At 37.0% G+C, this 18,658-nt stretch overlaps 1 protein-coding gene across 1 annotated transcript in view; it reads right to left on the bottom strand.

Moving 5' to 3' along the window:
- Positions 1–18,658, bottom strand: part of LOC109080799 (extracellular matrix organizing protein FRAS1-like) — a 108,607-nt gene that overhangs the window by 50,378 nt on the left and 39,571 nt on the right. Inside the window, exons 4-17 of the mRNA XM_042724434.1 lie at positions 18,063–18,155; positions 17,463–17,622; positions 16,107–16,240; positions 15,871–15,954; positions 14,436–14,537; positions 13,444–13,635; positions 12,301–12,390; positions 11,606–11,644; positions 11,356–11,503; positions 8,650–8,796; positions 7,934–8,068; positions 2,512–2,655; positions 1,360–1,500; positions 601–741 (exon numbers count right to left, since the gene is read on the bottom strand). Of these exons, the coding sequence (XP_042580368.1) occupies positions 601–741; positions 1,360–1,500; positions 2,512–2,655; positions 7,934–8,068; positions 8,650–8,796; positions 11,356–11,503; positions 11,606–11,644; positions 12,301–12,390; positions 13,444–13,635; positions 14,436–14,537; positions 15,871–15,954; positions 16,107–16,240; positions 17,463–17,622; positions 18,063–18,155 (1,750 nt within the window). The remainder of the gene's footprint in view (positions 1–600; positions 742–1,359; positions 1,501–2,511; positions 2,656–7,933; positions 8,069–8,649; positions 8,797–11,355; positions 11,504–11,605; positions 11,645–12,300; positions 12,391–13,443; positions 13,636–14,435; positions 14,538–15,870; positions 15,955–16,106; positions 16,241–17,462; positions 17,623–18,062; positions 18,156–18,658) is intronic.

Raw genomic sequence — 18,658 nt, 5'->3', positions numbered from 1 at the left:
ATTCTTTATGAATAAAAGTATCAATTTCTTCAAAGAGTAGCGTATATTTTTCATAATCCCTACAGCCTCACTACAGTGTAGATATATATCTATATACATCCAGTCTATAACACAAACACACTTCTGTGAACAAATAGGCTGAATCTCTACACAGAGTCAGAGTAGGTTATCTGTATTCAGGACACACACACACTCACCCGCAATGCAGTACTGATTGACATACTGGGGCAGGGGACAACTACACTTAAATGGCCACAGGTAACAGAAAACCCACACTGAACAAAAATCCTCACTTTACACATCACCTTACAATGCAACATATATCTATCTATCGATCTATAGTTCTATCTTTAACTACATGCAACTTGTCCCTCCATTTTGTTTTAGATCTCTTTAAAATTCTGACCAAATTTAAAATCCATTTTTAATGATGCATTGCATCATTTAGTGAGTGGTCGAACCAAATCTTTGCTAAGTATTACATAAGAACTCTTTAGGACAGCTCATCTTTGATCTATTCTCTTTTATCATGACCCAGTTTTCACCACATAATTATGTAACAGTGGGAGGAATATCAGAGTTTTAGAAATGCAGCCGTACTGTGACAGTGTCCCCCTCTGGAGAACAGCCCCTCTCCGCAGGACTCCACACACTGGCCTTGGTTCAAGATGAGAGACTTTGAGCAGGAGGTGCAGTGAGACACAGCTGGCCCTGAGCAGGACGCACATGAACTGTGGCAGGCTGGAAGAACAACATAGGCATAGTTGTAGAAATCCCATGAGATGAGAGCAAACATAACCGACCAGGACCTCTTGTAAATTATAACCTTTCAGGGCCAATTTTATCAAAGTCAGTTAGCAAAAATGTAACTTGTCTTGCTGGAGTACTTTAACACATCTCAAGCTCTGGTATTATGGTGGTTTTGCTACTTCCGAATGTCCTCTGAACTGCAATCAGCAATAGCTAACATAATGTATGGACTTTCTTATGAGCCAGTTAGGTAGAAAAGTGCTTGCCAAAAAATTAAAAGCAAATGGACTGTACGCCACAGGATTAGGCTTGATTGTATTAATATATCATTTTAAACTCAAAATCATGCATCAAACTAACATCCAGACATGACAATTTTCTAACCCATGTGGTTTTGCTGAGAAAATCTAGGTAAGACATTTCAAGGGACTGACTCCAAATGACAGGGAAACTTTCCAAAGAATCATCTCTGGCAAAGAAAATGGGTTTCAGAATTAATGGTTTTTCAATTCGCTAGAAAAGAGATTTATGAGTTTGTGTTGTGTTCGCCAGTAAACCTACATGGACGTGTTGAACAAAATATTAAAAGTGTACAAGAAAACTTTTCACCTTGGCAACGGCCGTGGTCATTCTTGTAATACTGTGGTGGACATTGTAGTACACATTTCCCCTGATGCAGTGCATGTTCAGGGGGGCAGCTCATGCAGCTGGGGTTGTCAGGATGACAGGTTGCACAGGAAGTGTCACAAGCTACAACAGGATATAAAAACGTGTTATAAAATAGATATATAAAAAAAGACAACTAACATTTGGATTAAAGAAGTAGTTCAACCTGATGACAAAAATATGATATCACAATCAAAATGATCGCATTCAAAAAAGATAAAAAAAAAATGCAGAAAAGCCTGCATGCAAGAAAAGTTAAAGTGCTCAAACCAGTAGCTATTTTTACCCAAAGCCAGAAACCCAAAAAACTCCCATCAACACAATTCTTTCATATGTTAAACAGACAAGCAGGATCTGTGGAACTTAAGTTCTTTCACTGTAAAATACACATTTAGAGTATCATTCTGCATTTGCTGCAGGGTCGTCAAGGTTAAGCTTAAATGTATTCGAGGAAACATTTCTGAAGCAGGCTTTTGTGTCTTCTTGGCAAGATATTATCATCAACAGTAATAAGACAATGAATAAGGCCATAAAAATGCCATGCCAATCTGACTAGTAAATGCTACATCCATCCAATACAAAATCTAAATATTTCCTATTTATATTCAAATAATAATAAACAACAAATTCAAATTACTGGGTGCACTGTATGGCTAGAATACACTGCACAGCTATGAACAGAGATAGGGATCATAATCTTGCTAACTTGCCGCCCCAGAAAATACTAAATGACTGTGGGTCAAACACAATAAGACATTGACTATGTCTTGAACACAACAAACACATGCAGAAACATATGCGTTTATAGGAGATGTGTGACAAATAAAAACAAGATGTGTTCAGTGCTTGATATCCTGCGACTGTGCCCATCATACACTAGGCAATGTAAAATCTATCAACTCCGGCTGCTAAAAATCTGCAGACTGGGTCTGAAGTTTGGCAACTAGAGATGACTCCTTCAGTCTGCAAATCTGGATGAAATCTGGGCAAGACTTGGCGAAACGTAGTGCAGTGTACAGCAAATCTGTTTAAATAAAGTGTTTTAATTAAAAAAAAACACACAGCGTAATTAGATGTGAATTCTGCCAATCATACCATAACAGCTGCCTTGATTAGCATAAAACCCTGGACCACAATCCAAAACACAGAATCCATCCTTCAGTAAGTGTGAGGGGTCTGAGCATGTCAAACAATCCTGAGGCCCCGCCCCCCGACAAGATGAACAGGAGTCATGGCAACCTAAAGAGGAAGAAATCAAGAACATGTTCAAAATCAAACTAAACAAACAGCATAAGGCAGAATTACAAGGTTACTTCATGTTCTGGTGTTGTGATGTGGCTTTACTGTGATGAATTAAAGTGAATTTACTTTGACTGCGAGAGAAAACAAGCCAGTCAGAAAAGAACAAAAGATGATCTTTCTGAGGGAGCTTGTAAATGTACAAAAAAGGCAGAATAACACATTTTTATATAAAGAAAGGCTCACAATTTGAAGGACACATACAGAATCACATACATAAGATGCTGAATATGTGCATTAAAACACATAATGACACTAATAACACAAATGCATCTCCACTAAGAATAACCTTCTTTTATAATCAACCCTTGGTAAGATGGTAAGAATATATACAAAGGCCTACTGATATCTACTGTAAACATCAAATACAATCCTTGCTAATAAATTTATCTTTAGGCCGATTAATTTTTATTTTTTTTATTTTTTGTCAACGGCTAACGGCTGTTTTTCCAATATTTGGAAAAGCTTGATTGGGCTTTGGGTAAATATGGAAGGAGGGTTTTCTCTTAGTTTTTCCCATAAGGGTTAAGTTCAAGATATCTGCTTTGTAAAATAGGTGACCTAAATTTGAATAGTCAGGGGCCAGGGCACTAACTCAATCTCCCTTTAGTATTTTTACTGAACTGCTCCATATAAATATATCACACAAGCCTTACAATCTCATCAATTTACCATCTCTCTTTCAGACAGAGTGAGAGAAAGAAAGCGAGAGATGTGGAACAAATTAACAGTTGAGCACTCCTTCAAAATCACCTTCTGGTCCTTTCTGTTTATGAGGCTGAATATAACAATTAATAGAAGATGTCTGTTATTCCAGATTTTGAATGTTTATGAACAAAATGTGAGTTTTGCAATGCAAAACTTGGCGCCACTGTATTAAGTTGTTGTACTTAAGACTATGTGGTAAATAAGGTGTTCTGAATGGTTTAAGGTGCTATGCTGTTGCGTAGTCCACCAATTCACTCTGATAATCTGGTCTCTAGATGTACCTCCAACAATTTACACATTTTAGATAAATGCTGTTGAAAGCTGTAATGCCGAAAAGCTGAAAAAAGTTTCCACAAAATTTTTTTTTTAGCTCCAAATCACCACATTAGAATGAATTCAGAAGGAACGTGTGACACTGAAGACTGGGGTATGCTAAAAATTCAGCTTTTACTATGAATAGTAACATCATACCTCTCATTTTTTCACACAGTTGGTGTCGTTCATGTCCACAACAAAAATGGTGAGGGATGAGTGAGTTTCACATTAAAATGTAGCACTTAGAAAACTAATACTGATACTTTCCTTAGTAAGACCCACTAACTTCATATCTAATGTTTTATTTTACATGTAATTAATTTTGCCTTGTGTCATAATGTTTTTCAGATTTATGTACAAATACTGTTTTTTTTTTACCTTATGAATAATCAATGATTTTAAATAGTTACAAATAACACAGAATCTGTCAAAACAGACTCTAATTATGTTGTGCAGCAATAAGGTCACAAGACACCTTCTCTTATTCTTTGTGGGAATCTAGTGCTCAGGATTAAACTACAAATCTGGGCACAGTGCCCCGTGTGAAACATTTACGGTTCTACATGGCACCTCTCCACAGACTCAGACACACTGGCACCAAACTGGCCCAGAACCCTGAGAAGCTGGAATGGGGCCAAATATTTTGACAGCCAACAACAAAGTGTGAACTAGAGATGTAGGTAACCATGTTCAGTGGATTTGGAAAAGCTTGGCATGCTAGAAAAATTAATGACAGAACACTTGGCCATGTCTGTCAGCACAACTCTTTAAGTTGTGGCGTGTAAGAAGTGTTCGGTAAGGTCTGTTAGCGGTTTGTTTCATAATAGCAAACCTCATGTTACATGAAATTTAAAAAATATGTAACTCTATTATAACATCATTTAAAATGTAAAAGAGAAAGGGAGAAAGGCACAGACAAAGAGAGACAGAGAAGAGAACAAAAGATTCCTCTAAGATTTCTTCATTTTTTAGTTTAGCTAATTAACTTCTTGAACACTTGCACTCAGAGAGTGAAACAGAGAATGAATCGTTATCGCCTGGCCACAATAAAAATCTTTCACATTCAATTGCTCAGTAAGATTCTCGTTAAAACCCACTATAATGGGCTCAACCTAAGCTGGATATTTCTTCTCCATCTTGTCGCTTGTAGAACAATGTGGTCCAATCTGTGGAAGAGGCTTATTAAAGTGTGAAATTGAATGAGAGTGGGGACTGGGTAATTGCTGTACAGTCTAGTGGTCCCAGTCACAGACCAGTTAACAGGTCACTAATGCATGATTCCCTCCAGATTGGATTGCTATAGTCAGGTAGCCTGACAAGATCAGGTACCCACGTCTTGAGGTTGATTCTTATGCAAGGAGTGAATGCACTGCAGATGCAGTAATGCTCCATCTGGCTTTAATAACAAAGAAGAAATTGACCTTTTAGAGCTAACACAACGCAAAATGTTGTACAAAAGGAATTCCACATCTAAATATATAAATTGGGCCCTTTTGCTTATCAAGGAAGTAAATACAGCTTCATTATATAGCAATGAACAATAAATTCATATTTAACAAAGAAATTCTCTCAGAATGAGGAGTAACTCTTGTTTTAGATAGATAAATAAATCGCAGGTGATATTTGCATCTTGTCCATATTAATAAATAAATACAAAATCAATATATTAAGACTATCGTTTGTTATTACTGAAAATTTTATGTTTTACTAAGACGATTTTCCATTTAATTAATCTACACTAATGTTGTAAAATATTATTACAATATAAGATTTTCTTTTCTATTTCAACCTGTTTACAATGTAGTTTATTCTTTTGATGGCATAGCTGAATTTTCAGCAGCCATTGCTTCAGAATTCAGTGTCAGAAAATCATTCTATTATGCTGATTTGCTGCTTAAGAAACATTTCCTATTTTTATCAGAGTTGAAAACAGTTGTGCAGCTTAAGGAAGTGTGGAAACCATGACTTTGCAGAATTCTTAGATGATTAAAGTTGAAAAATGTTGAATAAAGTGAACTTGAACAATTGTTCACATAAATTATTTGAAATAGAATTACATTATAAATGCCTTTACTTTGATTTTGATCAATTGTATGCATTCTTGCTGCATACAAAATGTATCGAATCACAGTAACTTTCAAAAGGCTATATATATATATATATATATATATATTTACATACATTATATAAATTAAAACAAATAATAGTATTGTATATATTTATTATAAATGCATCAATACTGTGTTGTTACTGCCATCTTTCCTCAAGAACTACCTGCTGAGATGCAATACACAGGTGCATCTCAATAAATTAGAATGTCATGGAAAAGTTCATTTATGTCAGTAATTCAGCTCAAATTTTGAAACTCGGGTATTTAATAAATTCAATGCACACAGACTGAAGTAGTTTAAGTCTTTGGTTCTTTTAATTGTTATGATTTTGGCTCACATTTAACAAAAATGCTGATCTGACAGTTGTCCAGAAGACAATCATTGACACCCTTCACAAGGAGGGTAAGCCACAAACATTCATTGCCAAAGAAGCTGGCTGTTCACAGAGTGCTGTATCCATGCATGTTAACAGAGTGCTGTATCCAAGCATGTTAACAGAAAGTTGAGTGGAAGGAAAAAGTGTGGAAGAAAAAGATGCACAACCAACTGAGAGAACTGCTGCCTTATGTTGTCAAGCAAAATCGATTCAAGAATTTGAGTGAACTCCACAAGGGGCAGCTGTGGCCTAATGGTTAGAGAGTTGGACTTGTAACCAGAAGGTTGCAGGTTCGAGTCTCGGTGCTGGCAGGAGTTGTAGGTGGGGGGGAGTGAATGAACAGCTCTCTCTTCCACCCTCAATACCCATGGCTGAAGTGCCCTTGACTGAACCCCCAGTTGCTCCCCGGGCAACTGGATATATAGCTGCCCACTGCTCCGAGTGTGTGTTCACAGTGTGTTCACTTCTCACTGCTGTGTGTGTGCACTTGGATGGGTTAAATGCAGAGCACCAGTTCCGAGTATGGGTTACCATGCTTGGCAAATGTCACAACTTTCACTTAATGTCACCACTTTCAAGGAATGGACTGAGGCTGGGGTCAAGGCATCAAGAGCCACCACACACAGACGTGTCAAGGAATTTTGCTACAGTTGTCGTATTCCTCTTGTTAAGCCACTCTTGAACCACAGACAACGTCAGAGGCATCTTACCTGGGCTAAGGAGAAGAAGAACTGGACTGTTGCCCAGTGGTCCAAAGTCCTCTTTTCAGATGAGAGCAAGTTTTGTATTTCATTTGGAAACCAAGGTCCTAGAGTCTAGAGGAAGGGTGAAGAAGCTCATAGCCCAAGTTGCTTGAAGTCCAGTGTTTCCACAGTCTGTGATGATTTGGGGTGCAATGTCATCTGCTGGTGTTGGTCCATTGTGTTTTTTAAAAACCAAAGTCACTGCACCCGTTTACCAAGAGATTTTGGAGCACTTCATGCTTCATTCTGCTGACCAGCTTTTTGAAGATGCTGATTTCATTTTCCAGCAGGCTTTGGCACCTGCCCACACTTCCAAAAGCACCAAAAGTTAGTTAAAAGACCATGGCGTTGGTGTGCTTGACTGGCCAGCAAACTCACCAGACCTGAACCCCATAGAGAATCTATGGGGTACTGTCAAGAGGAAAATGAGAAACAAGAGACCAAAAAATGCAGATGAGCTGAAGGCCACTGTCAAAGAAATCTGGGCTTCCATACCACCTCAGCAGTGCCACAAACTGATCCCCTCTATGCCACGCCGAATTGAGGCAGTAATTAAAGCAAAAGGAGCCCCTACCAAGTATTTAGTACATGTACAGTAAATTAACATACTTTCCAGAAGGCCAACAATTCACAAAAAATGTTTTTTTTTTTTATTGGTCTTATGAAGTATTCTAATTTGTTGAGATAGTGAATTGGTGTTTTTTTGTTAAATGTGGGCCAAAATCATAAAAATTAAAAGAACCAAAGACTTAAACTACTTAAACTACTACAACGATTTTTACAATTTGAGTTGAATTACTGAAATAAATGAACTTTTCCACGACATTCTAATTTATTGAGATGCACCTGAATATTTGCTTGCTTTAAAGCTGGTACGAAAGTAATAAAAGTACAGCCGAGGTAAACAGTATCACAGAAAGTCAAGACAATAAAAGTGAATGAAATGTAAACTGCAGTTGACTTACTGAGACAGCGTGTGTGGTCCTGGAACAGACCTCTCTCACAGGTGCTCACACATTGCCTGCCACTGTGGAGAAAGGACCCACCACATGCTGTGCATTCAAAGTCATTCTCACAGGTGGCACATGATGGCTGACAGGCTGGCAGAAAGAGAAAGAGAAGGGTTATGAGGTTATGAGGATTGGGCGATACACTTCGTGGCTGCAATATCAAAAAAACTATGCGAAAGCTGGGTACAAAGCACTGATACATTCATAGAGATTCTGTGTGAGAGAATTAGTACAGCAGCTTTCAAAGATTTTGTCAAATGATGCTATAGCCCTCCAAAGTGGGGGGAAATTCCAGTGTAGGATCCGGTCTGTGTTTTGACTTGTTGAAATGTCTGTGACAAACATGACTCATGTACATGTACATGCACATCCACATCCACATACAGTACACACAAGACACACACACACAAACCAACAAAGCTATAGGATTAGCTTTTCATGGAAGTCACCCAAAGCAGAGGGCGTTTTGAGGATTTAAAATACCATAGGGTAAAAATATGTTTAGGCCAGACGTGTGTGAGTGTTGGTAGGAAAATAAAAAGAGGAGGAGGACGATAAAGTAAAAAAGGAAGTGAGATGAAGAGGTGAGATGAAGAGGCAAACAGCAATTCGTGCAACAAAACCAGCGTGGGCTGTAAAACTAAAACACAATAAAAAAAGTATGTTTATACCTGTACAAACTTTTCCCTGAGAGAAAAATCCTTCAGGACATGACTGCAGACAGCGTCCATTCATCAGCAGGGCGGAAGGGTCCTGACAGCTGTCACAATGATCTGGTGTGCCAGAGCATGTCAAACAGTCCCTGTGACACTGCACTGCTACAGACACACACACACAAGACACAGTCAAACTCCTCAGACGACAGATAAAGCTACTTTACAAACACCCATTTAAATTAGAAATGCTCACAGACTTTGATTATCATTATCACCTCTGCTCTAATAAAACAGAACCGGTTGGCCTGCAGCTGTGACAGTACATCTGCATTTTCCTAGGGCATTGCACAAAGCTAAATATCATTAAATCATTGAATTTGTCTATTAAAGAACAACAATTAAAGTACAATTTATTGTGAATGCTTTAAGTTTTTTTTTTTTAATTGAGAAAAGCTGTTCTTAATCATAGCCAATATAAGATTATTATTAATATTCACATTGTCAATTATGAGTACTCAAAACCTGTCACACTTCTAACTAATTAAAATACTTACATTTAAAGTATGGCTTGTGGATAGTGTGGAAATTATTCTACACATAGTTCTTCACTAAACCATATAAACGTTCAAAACGTCTCGGGTCTGTTAGATTTCTACATTTTTTGAAAGAGGTATTTTATATTTACCAAGGCTGCATTCATTTGATCAAAAAATACAGTAGAAATAGTGATATTGTGCAAATTTAAAAATACCTTTAAAATATTTAAAAATGTACTTTATTCGTGTGATTTCAATGCTGAATTTTCAGCAGCCATTAATCCAGGGTTCAGTGTCACAGGATCCTTCAGAAATCACTATAATGTTGTTGATTTGCTGTTTAAGAACCTTTTTTTTCTAATATTAACATTAAAAGCATTTCTTGTGCTTCCTAATATTTTTGGAAAGTGATCCATTGTTTTAGGAGTGTTTGATGAAAAGTTCCAAAGAACAGCATGTATTTGAATTTGAAATCTTTTGTAACATTATAAATGTCTTAAAGACTCCAAATTATTTGAACGGTAGTGTACCTGCTTTTATTCACCCTAAACCACACATTTTCTTTTAATATTAACAAATATTATTACATCATATAATGCTTAAAGTGCAGTTGCCAGTTGATGTCATGGTAATTTCTTCTATAGTCTTGCAAAAGAACCACCAAATCTCCCACCCAGTCTTCAGTGTACTAATAAGCCATTCATAACTTCTCCACATGGTCCAAAAGAAACCTGAGCCTCTAACTATAATTCTGTTTGACACCATTACTTGGCACAAGAATTAATTACACAGTCTCTAATGAGCTGGTAAATCCCTTGCTAAGGACTTTGGGTTGCAGGTTTCTGGCTCTGTGCATGAGGCCAGAGCAAGAGACATGGAAATAGGGCAATGCAGAACATTAAAGGTGCGTTTGGTAATTATTTGATGGTCCTTCTCAATTTTTGGACCGGACTGCAAGCACAAGGCCAGACCCATATCCAGAGGCAGAAAATGAAAGCTCTAAGTCTTTATAAGTTTCTGACATTGCCTCATAAATCACTTTTAATTAAATACCTTGGTGTATGAATCAATAAGTCTGGGTGAAAAGCTATCCTACTCTCTATTTTCCAGTTGAAGTAAGCATTTTTTACCAGAATGACCTTCGAGACTTTCCATCGATTTGCAAATGTATTTTTATACAGTCACCAGCTAGTAAATCCTTCTGAATCACAGTAACACTGCAAGTCATTATGTCTCAGACAATCTATCAGATAAAACACTGATGCTGGGCTCCTTCTGTTTCTCACAACAGGCAGTCAAGTAACAAACGGTTATGTGGCTGTGAATGCATATACACTGCCTTTGCCTTATTTATAAAATCTGGACATTAACCAGCTAACAAGCGTTATCACCATGCAAGCTTCTACTTTCCATATGTGCTTAATAGTGCTTATGATAAATATAGAAGGGAAAGGTATGTTTTGTTTTGGGGTTTTTTTTTGTGAACAGGGCAGCCGTTTCCTGTCCAAAGTTTAAGAGAAAAAATACTATTTGACTGCTGTGTTTAGAGGATACATTAGCATAATCTTATAAGCATAAACACAGAGATGCCAAACGGTCAACCCACGCACATATAAACGTCCAAACAATTTGCCCTGTCTCTTCAGATAAACATACAGTACATATCTATATAAAAGCAAAATGTAAACACAAACACATTCTGTTTTCTTTCTCTCTATAGTCTTTCCTAAGAGAAAGAGACAGAGAGAGAGAGAGAGGGAGAAGTATGTTCCTTCCTGTAGCATGTTTTGAAGTCACCAGGGAAATTTAGTATATAGATCAGGTCCGAATCTCATGGGTGCCGCACAGCTAAATAACCACGTTATCTAACCAGAATATAATCTAATACTATAGCTCTCATCTCTCTACCACCCAGATCAACTATGTTTTGTCTTATGGTTGAGAAATTGTTCCTTGGAGGGCTGATAAAGAAATATTTTTCAGAAATGTTTTTTTAATCCCATGAAGAAATGCTTTTAAGCTGGGAATAGAATTATGTTCTTTTGAAGTAAATAAATCAAAGTATAACCCCAATTTCACTGATTATATTGGAGCATATTCACAAGAGAGCATGGTAATTAACTACTGTAGCTTCATACATCATTGCTGTTTGGGAAATGAACAACAACATAGATGCAGATCTCACCTGGATTGCAATCGGGACAGCACTGTTCAGGGTGAGGTATAGTTAGGGTGCCCAATGGACAAGTGGGACAGGAATGCTGGTAACAGGTCACATGACCCTCTTGACACTGACACTCACGACACAGCCCCTCTCTGACACTCTCTAGATTCTGAGACACAAAGAAGAATAAACAAAATTTTTGCTTAGACAAAAAAAATCTGTTATAATAGTATTTTTTTAATTTGCAAACCACATGCTTATGTTTACTTACAGTGAGGCGTCTAAAACTCTTGATGCTGACTTTCTGCCCCTAAATAGACAAAGACAGTCTGATTGTTGGTGGTATTGATTTGCTTGACTTTTTCTCTTCGTTGCTATAAAAAGCTTCTTGCGTATTAGCATTTGGGGTCAGTATTTATTTATTTATTTTTGAGAGAGAGAGAAATCAATACATTTATTCAGCAATGACACTCAACTGATAAAACGTGACAGTAATGCATTTATAGTGTTACAAAAAAAAAAAACTATTTCAAATAAATTCTTTCGAACTTTCTCTTCATTAAAGAATCCTGCAAAAAATATATATATATATAATAGTTTCCATAAAATATTAAGCAGCACATCTGTTTTCAACATTAATAATAAGTAATGATTAGCATATTAGAATGATTCCTGTATGATCATGTGACAATAAAGACTAGAGTAATGATGTTAAAAATTCAGCTTTGACATTGCATAAATAAATTACATTGTAAAATATATTAAAATAGAAAACAGTTATTTCAAATTGTAAAAATATTTCACAATATTACTGTTTTTACAGTTTTTTCGACACTTCTTTCAAAATAGCTTACCGACCCCAAACATTTGTATGGTAGCATGTGTATTTCACATGTAAACATTGATATAAAACATGACAAAACCACTGTATGTTTTACTAAACCCATATTTAAAGAAGCTTCGTACCTTCTGGTCTGGCTGTGAATATGTACAGGAACTGGTTGTTGTCTTACACTCTGGGCAGCATTTCCCAGGCAAATGGACCAGTTTTTCTCCCTGGCACAAGGTGTGAAATTTTAGTTCATTTAATTTCAGCATGAAAACACCCGCAGGGGAATGATTAGCTGTCTGACAGAGAGCCACAAATCTCTAATTACATCACATTTCCAATTCTACCTCTGAGGTTCTTTATAGGGGGCCGCTATCAATAGTAATTTACATTCATGAGAGAATCTTTAGTTGTAACACAGCAAGATCGCGAAAGCCATGGTGGTCTTACAGGTGAATCAGAAGATGTCAGTGAAATACGGAACTACAGATGGGAGAGAGGGTTTGATCGATGTTTTTAAAAAGATATATAGGCATCTGTTGGATTTCTTTGTTGTTTAATGAGACGCTCTATTACTATGAGTTCAATGAACATCAGCTCTTATTTTAATTAATGCAGGACCTTAAAACCACTGCACTGAAAATAAAAAAAAAAATCTATATATATATACGGACTGACGTGAGGATGAATGAATGATGTCAGAACTATCCCAAAAATGGGATTAGTAGAAATATCTCTAAATGATTGCATGTCACCACTTTTTACAGCATGCATAACAGTTTTTTTGCACCAGAATGTGTCACATTTAAAATCTGAGAGGTTTCTGTTCAAACTTGTGTAATACTCTTTTAAACTTCCATTACAAACTATACCTTGACAGTAGTGAAATTCACAGGACTTAAAAACTTTTAAGTCAAAGTTTCCTCTCTAAAGAATAACCTTTACAGTGGCAATTCTGGATTGGGGCCAAAAGTATAATTAATAAGTGATAAATCTCCACATTGCTCAACCTTTCAAAGCTCCTTATGATTAATGGAGAAGCAGAGAATATATTGATTGAATAAAGTTATAATTTATAACCAGGACAAATGACCACAGAGATAATGTTCCCCAGGTCTCAAACTAATCTGGTATATTTGGCCCTAATAATAATCAACATCTTACATATAGGGCATCCCCTCAAGCTAAGCTTGTTAATTGTGTCTTTGAATGAGCAGAGTAAGTGTCCCTGCTGATGGCTCTGCATAGAAATGTGTTCCCTTTAAAACTTGGACACATACCCGTGGGCACTCTGATCTGGTGCACTCGACCCGTTGGCACAGCACCTGACCCCGTTCACACATGCAGAACTCACAACCCGTGCTGTTCCACATATCACCATGGTAACTGACAATGCCCTCATAGAGGCAGCTGCCTTTTGATGAGACACAATCTTCACAGCACTGCCCGCCTCGCTTGACCTTCATCTGACCCTGAGGAGAACACATGTTAGCAGACATTATAAAATGTCACACTTGTTATAATACACATCAAATCATTTGGTAACATAATGTAACCAATCATTTTAACTTGTCCCTCAGTTTGTAAAAACGAAAAGAAAAAAAAATCTGTTGTTAACAACAACTTTCATTTAATAGAGCTTAATTTGTATATAACCCAAAATTCTTCCTTATAAATTTAAGGATTAGGATTTTGAATGGGACTTTCTGAAGAGCTTGTCCCTGTATTTTTTTTTTTAGGAAAATATACAATAGCCTAGAAGAAAAAAACTAAAGAACTGCATAAATGCTAAAAGTGAATTTCGACCAACTTTTAGCATATAGATGGACCCCAGTTAATAAAATAAATGCTATAAGCCATAAAACTCTCATTTTCATTTAATGAGGTAATTTCACGCTCTTTAAGAAGTCACGCTTATTAAGGTAAGATATAATAACGAAATGTCTGTTCCTGCTGAGTATTGTTCTAAAGCACAGTTACATAAGATCATGAATTTTGCATGAAAGCAAAAGACTGAGATGAAAAACACCCCGGAGCAACAGACAAAATGCGAAATATATGGTGCAAACAATCCTGGATGATGAAAAATCCTAACTGTCACTTTTAAGCCAAAAAAGCATAAACTGCAAGAATCAAAGTGAGATTGTATTCAATTGTAAATGACAACAGTCAGTTAGCCTACAGCATCTCTTTTGTGATCTTCTCAGAAAGTGTGGGGGTCAAGAATCTGTCTTTGACATGAAGTGTTGGGGTGTAATGGATTTCTGCTGACCTTATCACAGTGGAGAGGAGGGCACTTCTCTGTCTGACAGCGAGAATGACCGCGATCGCACACACAGGTGGTACAGCTGCCCCTCTGCCACTGCTCACCGTGCTAAGAACACACACATACACAATAAAAGAGTTCTGAGAGAGAGGAACATCTGCCATCAATACCGTATTTTTAAATGTATGTAAAAATCCCAAAAATACAGAGCTACAACACCAATGTCTCGATTCAATTTCAAAATTCAGATAGCATCTAAAAACTGTCCAAAGCTTTAGCAGCAGAACAAATTACAGCACATAATGAATTTAAAATAAATGACAATTTCAGCCAATGCTGTAGTGAACAAGACAAGTACTAGAAGGAGATGAAAAGAGTGGTGAATGTTATCCTCTCTAAATCCCTGCTTTGCTTTCACACAATCCACTGTGATCAAAAGAGCTGAATTCCGCTGAGTGGGACGTGAGCGTTGAGAGCACGGTGAACAGAGAAACAGCCTTAAATGACATGCTGATGAGAGATTTCGGGGACGCTTGTGACGTTTGTGTGTCTAAAGAGAGGTGTCAGTACTGCAAGGATGTAACCACATACTCCAGACAGCAGTGATCAAATGGAATAATTTAAAAATTAACCACATGATTCAACCATCATCTTAATATGCTATGTCTATAGTTATATTGACTCTGGAGCTTTGTTGGTATAAGAGAGTTTCATCATGACGCATGTGTGTTCTGCTGCTGACGTAGAACATGTGCAGAGGAAAGCATGCATCGTGATCCTCTCCAAAACAGCACTAGAAGAAGAATTCTCGAGTAAAGTCATTCTTTTTGTTTTCTTTGGACACAAAAAGTATTCTCAAAAAGTATGAACAACTGATGTCACATGGTCCATTTTAACAATGTCTTGACTGTGGTAATATCCTTGCTGTCTATGGATGGTCAGAACGCTCTCAGATTTATATAAAATATCTTAATTTGTGTTCCAAAGATAAATGAAGGTCTTATGGGTTTGGAACAACATGAAGGTAATTAATGACAGAATTTTTTGGGTGAACTATCCCTTTAATGAAGCAGAAAAAAACTGCAAATTGAGAGAGAGTGAGCAAACAGATGAAGAGTCACTTGAGGCAATGATGTGTAATATGTGTGTGAACAATGGAGAGAGGAACAAGAGATGATATGAGGCAAAGAATGAAGTGTGGAAGAATGACAGAAGCAGGAGTTACAAGCATATCACACGCACACACTCAGACAGGCTTTATGCTAAACCCATCTGCCACAGTATGAATGATGAACACATTTTAACCCACAATTACCATCCCCTCCCTCAAAAAGTCTTCTGTAATACAGACATGCATTGTCCCATCTGTCACTCTCAATCTATCTCTGTCCTGGGATTTCTGTGTATATTTCACCTTTCTCTAATCTCTTTTCCGGCTTACCTTGTACTCATTCCCAGCCTCCATGCAGGGATTCGGCTCACATTGAGGACAGCACTGTCCTGGCTGGACCACCAGGTTCTCGTTCTGTGTATCAAATGAGTACATCAACATGCTGTTTTTAATAGCTAAAACAACACTTTCAATTTTTAATAACAGGGTTAATTAGTCTAGATTTAGAGCTGATGTGGTAGTTTTGCACATCTAAACACAAGGTACAGTTCTGGCTTGTTACTGACCGCTTTGCATGTAACAGGCTGACACTCTGCAACCAGGCAATCAGTGTGACCGTTTTTGCATCGACACTTTGTACAGGGGCTGGATGTCCATTCCACCCCATCTCTGTACTGACGGCCTTCCCAAGAGCAAGAGGCTTTGAAGTGAGAAAGAGTATGTTAATTGCAAAATTTTACTCTAATCTCTAAAAGAAAAAAGCACATCATTGGTCTCTGACAGTATGAAGCAGAATAAACCCTCTTGGGACCCATATAGCTAAGAAAAAGCATACCTTTCAAAAGCAATCAGCAAAACATTCAAAAAAGAGAGGCAAAAAGATGACTAACACGCAAAAGCTGAAGTGTTGTAATATCTGTGCCACTAGTGACACCAAAAAGAACTGCAAAAACAATAGCTATTTTCAAAAATGTTCAGGATCTACCTAGTTACACCACTGGTTTAGACAATGCTGTTATATCTGCTCAAACGGATGGCAATTCCATTTGAGGCCAACAGAAATGACACACATCTTTAAATTTGACATGTTACGGAAGTACCAACAGATAATTTCTTCTGTATCATGATGTACATCCGAGTGAAACAGATTATTGGAAAAACATGTAAGGAGGGAAGCTGGTTCTGTCCTTGGGTTTTTGATTGGAAGGGGGCAGATCAGAAGAAAGGTGTGAGGTTTAAGCGGACAAAATGACTGGAGAAGTCCAGAATAGGTCTGTAGTTATTATATTTTAATTCAAAATTATTATAAAAGTTGGGGGAAAAAAGAAAAAGAAACATAAGGATGGATGAATTGTTCACAATAAATTCAGTGACATGCATTTTGAAAATATACTTTAAAAAGCAAATCAAGGCAAAATAAAGTTTTTATCAGGGATAGCTTATATTTGTTTCACAGTGGCCATTAATGTTGTTTTAATATATTATAAATAAACAAATTCACTGTAATAACAAATGAGCAGATATAAATAAATAAGCAAATATATATGCCTGAAATTATAGATATAAACATATCTATCCAGTGTATTTGTTCTAGAAAACAAAAATAAAATAATAAAATTAACTAAAATATGAAATAATTAAAGGAAACAAAAGAAAATATTATTCTTTTGTGTTCCATAAATAGCTTAACAATATATAATATCATTATGTTGCAATATTTTTTTTTCTGTAGTTATTTAGGAACCGATAAATGGTAAAGATATGTGATGTCTTGTATTCTACAGGACCATAAAGTCCTAAACATCATCACAATTTTTTCCATAAAGTAAATACATTGACTGACGAAAACAAGAAACGGTGGCAAAGAGAGCAATGACTATCACAAGAAGTGGTGCATTAAAAAAAGTTGCAGCTTACTGTACCTCCATTATGAGCACATACAGGGCAGCAGTCTCCATCTGGGATGAAAGGACTCTGGTCTTTCCCACAACTAAGTGGAGGACAAGCACGTGGCCCACAGGTCACCTTCCCATGAGAGCATGTGCACACCGAACATTTGGAATCACTCCACTGACTGTCATGCTGAGTGAGTGGGAGCGAGAGAGTGGTAAATCAGGACATGGTTGAAGAGAGATGCTGATTGCAAAGCACAATAAAAGTCTTTAAAATAAATTAGAAAACTGTTATCTTTAAATTTGTGCAAACAGAATATCACAAAGATCACTTATTGTTCTGAGCCTCAATGCCAACACAGCCTGCTCTCCTAAGTTAATGCTACTTGACTTGAAAGCTACACTGCTAGAATTTTAAACAGAGCACCAAGTGGCTCTTTAGCAGGGATGACTGGGACAAAAAAAGAAGCTTGCTCTGTCAGGGAAGAGTGAAATGGTAACAAAACCGCTTTTGTGCATAAAATGAAGCAATCACTGGGTGTTTGACCAGAAGTGGGAAGATTTGCCAAGGAACAGGATGAGGCTTTTAGCATCTTTCACTGGAGTTGTGACATAAGCAGTGTCACTTACCCCATAAACCATTCCTTCATGCTGACAGATCCCAGGCAACTGTGCAAAACATTCCGGACAGCACTTGTTGGGTGGGATTCTCAAGCGTTCACCCTAGGAAAACATCCCGAAAGACATTAAAAGAGATGCATTAACATCCTAGAGAACGTTTTATCAAGACTCAGGAGCAAAGAGACATAATACGGGATCAAAACTATTGCCATTTGCAACCAGTGTTATTTTAGTATAATTTATGTACTGCAAACTAATTTATTCAGTTTGAATGAGCTTTTCAAACGGTCACGTTTCATTTTAAATTTGGTTTAGGTTTTAAGTAATTTTGTTATGTGTGTTGCCATTTTTTTTTTTTATAGTTTTAGTTTTAGTTAACAGTAACAACACTGTTACTGCTGTTACTGCTACACACAATTCTTGCAAGGTTTAATGGCAAATGGCAAAACTCCAGTAGTGGCTTTATTGAATGAACAAGTGTTTTTGAAGAAATCCATTGTGAATGAATCAATGACTGACTCATATAAAGATGTACTGGTGTACTAATGTTACTAGCAGAAAGTGAAATATACTACAGCAGTGGCGAGGAGTGTCTTTTATGATGG

This window comes from Cyprinus carpio, chromosome B5 (genome assembly GCF_018340385.1).
Source record: "Cyprinus carpio isolate SPL01 chromosome B5, ASM1834038v1, whole genome shotgun sequence".
Classification (NCBI taxonomy): domain Eukaryota; kingdom Metazoa; phylum Chordata; class Actinopteri; order Cypriniformes; family Cyprinidae; genus Cyprinus; species Cyprinus carpio.
Note: the sequence above shows the minus strand (reverse complement) of the source record. Positions and strands in the feature narration are given on the sequence as shown.